Source organism: Squalius cephalus (genome assembly GCF_949319135.1).
Source record: "Squalius cephalus genome assembly, chromosome: 7".
Taxonomy (NCBI): domain Eukaryota; kingdom Metazoa; phylum Chordata; class Actinopteri; order Cypriniformes; family Leuciscidae; genus Squalius; species Squalius cephalus.
In genome coordinates this window covers 47,907,935-47,916,935 of record NC_137128.1, presented here as the reverse complement: position 1 = coordinate 47,916,935, position 9,001 = coordinate 47,907,935, and the positions used below count along the sequence as shown (strand labels likewise).

The following is a 9,001-nucleotide window of genomic DNA, read 5'->3' as shown; positions in this document are numbered from 1 at the left end:
CTCTCCCTTCCCCCCTAATCCCACCCTAAACCCAAACACCAGCACCCTATCCCTTCCCCCCTAATCCCACCCTAAACCCAAACACCAGCACCCTATCCCTTCCCCCCTAATCCCACCCTAAACCCAAACACCAGCACCCTCTCCCTTCCCCCTAATCCCACCCTAAACCCAAACACCAGCACCCTATCCCTTCCCCCCTAATCCCACCCTAAACCCAAACACCAGCACCCTCTCCCTTCCCCCCTAATCCCACCCTAAACCCAAACACCAGCACCCTATCCCTTCCCCCCTAATCCCATTGTATTTTACAAAAACAAAAAGACAACAAAAAATAATAGCCTAAGTAGTGAAAAATAAATTTTGCTTATTTAAATGTAATATATTGATTAACTTTCAAAGTACAGCACTGTCCTCACAAACCCATTAACCAGACTGAGGCAACAATAACTCGTTAAATAAGATCTGGAGTTCGAGCCTTCTGACACCCAAAGAGAAACGCGCACGTGACTGGACAGAAAGTGAGGCTTCGTTTGTCATTGATGAAACAACGATGACATATTGCAGTAATTGTTACAGTGAAAGCTTACAGGTAACATTTCATTATAAATGGAGGTTTGTTTAACTCTATTATTGGTCTGTTATATTCTATTCTTCTGTAGAGCACACCAGGACTCAATTTTAAAACAAATACAAAGACATGAATAGACAAAGGCAAAAACAATGGTCTTTTTTTTAAATCACCAATCCATTTTTAGGTTTTAGGATTTTATATACCAAACTTTGTATGTTATGAAAACTATGTTCTGAAAGATATAACAGAATGATTAGATATACCATTTAGCTTTATGCAATATGTGTGTAAAATGGCCATAAGCAGGTTTTCCCATTTATACAATATATTGATACATTGTATCTAATTAGCATATTAATGTGTTTTTGGGGCAACATGTAATGAAAAAAGAAGCGTAATAATGGGAGTAGTAATTGACAATATTTTCGTGATAATATCTAATATTACATATAGGAATACTGAAATGTAATTTCTTTCCCTATTCACATGTGTCTCCCAGAATGCCTGATAAACATGCTTTGAGTCCCGGTGTCTACAGTGGATGTACATGTATGAAATCAATGTCTCGTTTCGTAACAGAAAGTCATATTTTGATTTGAAACCCTGTTTGTTTCCATGTAAATCATGTTTATTTATGACAAACAATTGAAAAATGTGTCAGATTTAAATGATACTTACAAAACATTATCATATTTCCATAAGAGTGCTAAATTTGCTAAATTAATGTCAGTCATTTTTAAAGGAGAGGCAGTTGTCATTGTGAAACTTCCTACATTCTCTGAATAGCCCTGAATGTGTTCTCTACAGTCTTAAAACGGTGACTGTATGATATCAGAGGAACTCGCTGAAATATAATGACCACTACAGAGGACAAAAGTCTATTCCCGGGTCATATAATGCAGACACACCACTGTTTCATCGGCAGTCACTGATGGATGAAGCTCTTGAATCTGAATATTAGTCCTGATGTCATATAAACTGCGCTGATATAAAGAATAAAGGCCCGTGCGATATAAAGCAAGAATCACTGCGGATCAGTGTGTTCACGCGCATTCTCACCTGCACGCGCTCTCTGCGCCGTCGGTCCAGCTCATCGTCAAACACCGGGCCGGTACCGATCATTCCTCCATCTGTCGGTGTGTCGTTATTCCCGTTATTCCCGTTATTCCTCAGGGCAAAACCGACCACAAAGGTGATGCTCGTTCGGCATTTTGTGCGCGCGCCCGCTCGGTTCTGTGTGTCTGTCCTACATGCACGAGCCCGAATGAATCTTCCTCTGGTTACATTTGACCCACATCAGCCGAACCTCAGCCGAATCGGAGCCGAGATCAGCTGTAGTGCGCATGCGCATCTCTGCACTGATCATCGTGATTAAGATCCTTTACATTCACTCGCCGTTTTGATTTTTAGCCACAAACAGCGATTTCTGGTCGGTGAAATAACTGAGCAGAACTAGAAACATTTATATTCACTGTAGAAACTGCCATGTCTTTTCAGGCTTACACATTTCTCTAGTATTTATCCAGGTTTTCTACCTTGGATAAGCATATATCATGATAGTCACAAATAATGTGCGGAGAGTCTGACTGTTCTTAAAACAATGATGCTGTTCTACAATTGAAACAAACAAAAAACATGATGTTAATCCTCACTTCAGATTCTAACTATTAACCCTTGGTTAATTTGAGTGAATTTGATCGAACTGGTCACATGATCACACCGGAAGTTGAACTGGAAGGACAGGAAGAGGAGTTTACTAAATTCAACACAGTCAATTCAGATTTTGATTTGATTATATACCCTAATATTAAGTAAATTCACACATTCATTGAAAGTTTATTTATTAAATAGCCTATAATGAAATATATGGCATGCTTATTTACAGGTATCAATCATTACTTAAATCACTGAATATCATGTCATATTTTTGGAAATACTTCATATGTTTATTAATATTTGAAAAGATGAAAAGATCGGCACACAACTGAATCTCAATTAATTTAACTCTGTTTTAATTCTCTCTCCTTAAATTCGATTCAAGTACATTCCTGCATCCAGTTAGGAACATCAGTGCTACTCCGGACACACTCAGTGCATTTCCAATCCGGTTCTGCTGTGGTTTCATTATCGAATCCGGAGTCACTCTTAATCTTCACAGAATCAAAGCTCACCGTGACTTTTTCTTGTTTTTTCATGGGGAGTAAAACTGTTACACATTCTTTTAAACATATTGATTTGAATAAAATATTTGAATCAAATGTATATTTTTTATTGTTTTAATCATCAGAGAACAGACCCAGACAGCAACACAGTGTCTGCGTTTACATGCACAACTTCTGTTTCAGTCGGACTGAATTAATTCCGATTGATGAATCTGAACGTAGTGTTACGCTGAACATGTGATCGGATGGTGTGTGTGCTTATGTGTCACAAGCTTGGTTCTAACATTGGTTCTTTATTTGTTTTAAACAGCAGACTTAATATTTATCCATTGCTGGTCATGAGCGATGAGCGTATGAGCCGTTGTGCCGCTGCTTATCTTTATCGAACAGTAAAAACGCCCGAAACCAGTGGTGTGTGTGTGTGTGTGTGAGCGCCTGAAGCCAGCACTGGAGGGCCGTGGTCCTGCTCCACTCCACACACGCAGAGTTAGGAGGATTATAGGAGGACGAGACACTCGTTTATACCTCACTTTATTCAACAGGAGGAACAGCTCGTTCCACGTGTCATTACGCTATTTCTACATCATTGCACATGCGCAGTCTTTCAGTTTCGGTTTTCAATCCGATCAAGTGTTCACATGTTCTCTCGATCGGATTAGAAAAGGAATAAACCGCCCCTTTCAATCCGATCGAAATCTCATTGGGATCGAGCTCAATCGGATCGATGGTGTTCTACATGAAGGCTTTTCAGTGCGATTGAGCCGTCAATCCCATTACTAACGGACTATTTGGTTCCATGTAAACGTAGCCAGTGTCGGCCCAGATCCGGTCCACATCCGGTACATGTGGATTCAACGTGCGCCAGATGTGGGCCGGATCTGGGCCGACTCTATGTTGCTGTCTGGGGATCTTCTTGTTTTAAAACACCTGATTCAGCTGGTCAGGAGCGATGTGGGTCTCCAGAACCAGGATCCATGAAAACCACTGTTGCAAAGGATCCTGGGAAGGTGCAGTACTGGCGGAGACCAGCAGGGCGTCCCGAACGCTCCACTAAACCTGCGCAGAACCCATGAGTATAATAAATCCCTTGAGCATCTCCCGCTGCATCGGACTCTACACGTTCTTCCCGAAGGCGACCCGCGGGCCGGTCCGGGGCGCTCTGGGCTCGGTGCCGTCAGAGATGACCCAGATGGCCGGAGTGAGGCGGCCTCCCTCCATCAGCACGCGGATCTCCTCGGCGCGGGCCATCTCCTCCAGCTCCGGGCTGCTCTCCGGACACCAGTCCACCATGAACTTGTCTTTGTTCTCGCACAGGTTGATCTGCTCCTCCTCCGGCTGAGGCCCGAACAGGCAGTCTGAGGAGACAAACCGGGACAGCTGACCTCTGACCTCTGACCCCGGACAGGAGCCGAGACAGCTGACCTCTGACCCCGACCAGGAGCCGGGACCGCTGACCTCTGACCCCGATCAGAAGCCGGGACAGCTGACCTCTGACCCCGACCAGGAGCCGAGACAGCTGACCTCTGACCCCGACCAGGAGCCGGGACCGCTGACCTCTGACCCCGATCAGAAGCCGGGACAGCTGACCTCTGACCCCGACCAGGAGCCGGGACAACTGACCTCTGACCCCGACCAGGAGCCGAGACAGCTGACCTCTGACCCCGACCAGGAGATGGAGAGGGTTTCTCATCATAAACTTGTATAGTGGTGAACAGAACTACAACAGATATAGTTTTTGCTCCCATTTCTATAAGAGGGCAACAATATTGATTACAGAAATGGCAGGAAACAGGGACAGGAAATCTCTAATAACTGTGTAAACTACCCTTCTGACAAAAGTAGTCGTCACTGGCTTCATCAGATCAAATCTTTGAGCTATGTTTACAGCATGTTCCCTACAGTATAGGGTTAGGGTTAGTCTGTGCTATGACCAATACTCCCTGGAAAAGCCTCTTATTCTAGGAAGCGTGTCAGTAATGGATCAGAAGAGCAGATGTGAGCGCTCACCTGCCAGGTCGTGCAGCAGGTCCTTCATGAGGTGTCCGATGATGGCGTAGAGCGTCGTCACTATCACGATGGAGGCGAGGATGATGTAGAAGATGTGAATGGGCAGATGAATGGCGTCTCGAGCGGGGGGGATGTAAGTCTTGAAGAAAACCTCCTCCTGGTCTGCGGGGGGCAGTAGAGGCGTCTCGCTTGGGACCGACATCACCCGCGACGGCCAAAACTTCATCAAGGAGTTCAGCACATCTCAGTGTTTAAAGTCCACCTGTGGTCAATAATTGTATTCCTTAAAACTAATTTTTAATCACCAAAATTAAATTTTTTAAGGTTTTTTCCTGTGAAAAAAACATCTTGACTGTAACTCGACACCCTTGCCTCATTTAGTATGCGTGGTTCTATGAATATGCAAATGAGCCCTGCCTCCACTCACTCGCTCAGCTCAGAGATCCACTGGTTGACGATCACACGTTGATCTGATTGGTTACAAGGTAGTTTGTGACGTCAGAAACACCAGCGATTTCAAAGTGTGTTTTTGAGACTGTCTTTGGTTCACTGCAGTTTTAAGGAGGAAATACTCAGCAATGCTGTCGACTTATGAACTTACACATGCTTTGTCTTAAAGCAGATAAAAAACACCACATAGACACATAAACAACATTAAAAGCTGGATTTTCACCACAGGGGGACTTTAGAGGATTTCTTACAAGTCATGATATATCTTGATAGTTTCACAGCACACATATTCAATGAGCTCAAAAGACTTGCTTTTATAACATCTATTTATAGAGGGTTTTTTCCCCTACTTTGAATGTACAGATAGACACGTCAAACACAGGATCGCTGTGAAAGTGTGGAGCTGATACTCACAGGCCCGGATGAAGCTCAGACTGTGTGTCTCCTCGAGATATCTTCAGTAATGAGTGAATCATGAAGACCCGGGAGTCGATGGACACGCGTGTGCTGCGCTGTGATTGGCTGAGACTGTCAAGGTCAAAGGCTTTATCAGCAGATATTATCCAGCTTTGACACGGATTACAGACTGTGGTTAATCATGAGCTGAGTGCAGGTAAACACAGAACCTGACTTTATTAATAACAGATATAAAATGTGTAAAACGTAATGCAACGATGCAAACTCTCTGAACAGCGGCTCGATGAATCCAGTGACGGTCAAGATGGTTCATTAGTCGGTCACTGATGCCGGATTAGATTCTCTCGACAGTGTTTTCCTGCTGATGTAAAGCTTCAACTTCGACTTTTATTCATTTATATAGCACATAAACATTGTTGCCCAAAGTGCTTCACAGTTATAACTAAAAACAATAAAACATTCCTATATAAAAACATTTACCAAGCCTAGCAAATGAAGGCATGACCACACACTCTGAGACACACACCCTCACACGACTGCATAGTGAGATCAGTGTCGAGAGAAAGAAAACTAAATAAAAATAAGTTATTACTAAAATGTACAGAATACCCTTAACTAAAAGCTAAGTTAAAAAGATACGTTTTTAACTGAGACTTAAAAATGTCTATAGTTGGAGCTTGCCGGATAGGAAGGGTTAGGGTTAGGGTTAGGGTTAGGGTTAGGGTTAGGGTTAGGGTTAGGGTTAGGGTTAGGGAAGGGGAAGATGTTCCACAGCTTGAAAAGCTCGGATGTTCGTTGATCTTAATATGATAATAATGATCTAACCATGCCTGATATGTAAGATCCTAAAAGGTCAGCAATGTAGTTTGGGGACATGTTATGCAGTGCTTTAAAAACCATTAATGAAATCTTATAATCGATCCTGTCCTGAACCGGCAGTCATGAAGAGAGGATGATACTGGAGTAATGCGGTCCCTTTAGTGCCAGTCTGAAGCCTTTTTTCACACCAATTTTACGGCAATTATTACACCAAGATTTCTCACACTATCTTTCACTGTCATTTCTAATGGAGCAAGAGTACTGGCTATCTTCTCTTTGAGTTTTGGTGGACCAAATATTATAATTTCAGACTTTTCTTCATTAGGTTGAAGAAAGTTTTTAGACAGCCAAACTTTCCAACAAGGACTAGAGGGACTGCTCGTTCCCGACTTTGAGAGGTCGATAAATCTGTGCCATCTCCATATTTCTGATAGGAAGTGTCATAGCGACGACTAGTTGAACCCACAGGACACATGTACAAAGAAAACAATGTAGGACTTAAGATCGAGCCTTGAGGGACACCATGAGGTCGGGTGGCCACAGAGGATGTATTGATGACGTAGGGTTAAACCGGGTTCCCGAACCTGCCTCTGATCTGGTCATTTGTAATACCACAAACAATCCGATCCCTTAGTGACTCAAAGTTCTCCAAATTCACAATCAAGTCGAGTCTCCTTCATTTATGAAAGCTTTAGCATAAGTTCTGCTGGGAAGACTCAATTACTACGTCACTTATTGCCTTCACTTCTATCCAATCATATTCTTATGCTCACTGTATAAAAGCACGGTACTTACACATGTTTGAGTTCGCAGATACTGAAGTGACGATTACCCCCATCCTCCCCACCACCACCAGGATGGTCCCGTCCATACCTCCCAGGGGGGGTCGGCTGCGCCCCTGCCTTCATCTTTAGGCAGGAATCGCAGATCCGATACTCTCGGATTATGCACTACGGACGGGGCCTACGCCAAATGACTTTGTAGTTTATCAGCTTGCTGAGCTGTCAATAAATGTATGGTTTATTGAAATAACTCTCCCGAGTCTTTCTGGTAGAAATACAGCGCTTTAACAATATCTTGGCCCGGTTTCACAGACAGGGCTTAGACTAAGCCAGGATTAGACCATAGATCAATTAGGACATTTAAGTAATTTTTATAAACATGCTTAGAAAAAAACATTACCGATGTGCATCTTAAAACTAAAAAAGCACTGATATATTTTTAAGATCAGTCAGTGCAAGTTTATTTCAGTGGAAACAGCTCAGACTTACATTTTAGTCTAGGACTAGTCTTAAGCCCTGTCTGTGAAACCAGGGGATAGAGTTTCACAGCAGCTTTACAGTGATAACAGGAGATTACAGTAACAGAGAGTGTTCAGGCTTTACAGCAGATCTAGAATAAAGTTATTGTCCAGATAAAGTTAGCTTTGATTGATTCACTTCCGTTGTAAAGATCATTAGTGATTAACTTAGCGGCCGCTAACACACACCGCTCTCACAGAAAACCCGTAACGCGCTCCGGCCGCTCATCCGCACGACAGTGTTTGGGGCTCGAGAACAGAAACCATGAAATAGTTTCCGAGGTTTAAGCCTATCATTTATTTTCTATCTCTGCGCAAGCTTTAAAAACGCAAACCTGTGAGAGCGCTGACGGCGCACATGCGTATTACGTGTTCAGTCTATAGGTGTGTGCGTTTGAATATGTGTGCGCAGGCGTGTAGTCCTTCCCTACAAACCAACCCTCAACAAATTACTTGTCTGGCCCTAAAATTAAAAATACAGAATTTTTTCGTCAGCCACACGAACCAGAAGTATTTTAATAATGTTTTATCTGTAGAGAGGGAAAGAGAGGGAAGGAGGCCTTCACAGGGAGAGACTAGTGACACTTCAGGACTGCGCTGTCGTGTGTGTGTGTGTGTGTGTGTGTGTGTCCAGGCGCAGGTCCCTCATCAGATCTGGAGTGTGTGTGTGTGTGTGTGTGTGTGTGTGTGTGTCCAGGCGCAGGTCCCTCATCAGATCTGGAGTGTGTGTGTGTGTGTGTGTCCAGGCGCAGGTCCCTCATCAGATCTGGAGTGTGTGTGTGTGTGTGTGTGTGTCCAGGCGCAGGTCCCTCATCAGATCTGGAGTGTGTGTGTGTGTGTGTGTCCAGGCGCAGGTCCCTCATCAGATCTGGAGTGTGTGTGTGTGTGTGTGTGTGTGTGTGTGTCCAGGCGCAGGTCCCTCATCAGATCTGGAGTGTGTGTGTGTGTGTGTGTGTGTGTGTGTGTGTGTGTGTCCAGGCGCAGGTCCCTCATCAGATCTGGAGTGTGTGTGTGTGTGTGTGTGTGTGTGTGTCCAGGCGCAGGTCCCTCATCAGATCTGGAGTGTGTGTGTGTGTGTGTGTGTGTGTGTGTGTGTGTCCAGGCGCAGGTCCTTCATCAGATCTGGAGTGTGTGTGTGTGTGTGTGTGTGTGTCCAGGCGCAGGTCCTTCATCAGATCTGGAATGAGTGTGTGTGTGTGTGTGTGTCCAGGCGCAGGTCCTTCATCAGATCTGGAGTGAGTGTGTGTGTGTGTGTGTGTGTGTGTGTGTGTCCAG

At 44.1% G+C, this 9,001-nt stretch overlaps 1 protein-coding gene across 1 annotated transcript; it reads right to left on the bottom strand.

Annotated features, from left to right (window-relative positions):
- Window positions 1–2,397: 2,397 nt before the first annotated feature.
- Window positions 2,398–5,659, bottom strand: LOC307161989 (uncharacterized protein). The gene is made up of 3 exons (XM_079877008.1): window positions 5,605–5,659; window positions 4,741–5,002; window positions 2,398–4,088 (listed from the first exon to the last, which is right to left on the bottom strand). The coding sequence occupies exons 2-3, from the start codon at window positions 4,964–4,966 to the stop codon at window positions 3,847–3,849; spliced, it is 468 nt and encodes a 155-aa protein (XP_079733134.1). The 5' UTR covers window positions 4,967–5,002; window positions 5,605–5,659; the 3' UTR covers window positions 2,398–3,846.
- Window positions 5,660–9,001: the final 3,342 nt, after the last annotated feature.

Coding starts and splice junctions, on each gene's coding strand:
- LOC307161989 (XM_079877008.1), bottom strand. CDS start 4,966: ATGAAGTTTTGGCCGTCGCGGGTGATGTCGGTCCCAAGCGAGACGCCT. Junction 4,089..4,740: donor CCTGCTGCACGACCTGGCAG/GTGAGCGCTCAC, acceptor TTGTCTCCTCAG/ACTGCCTGTTCGGGCCTCAG.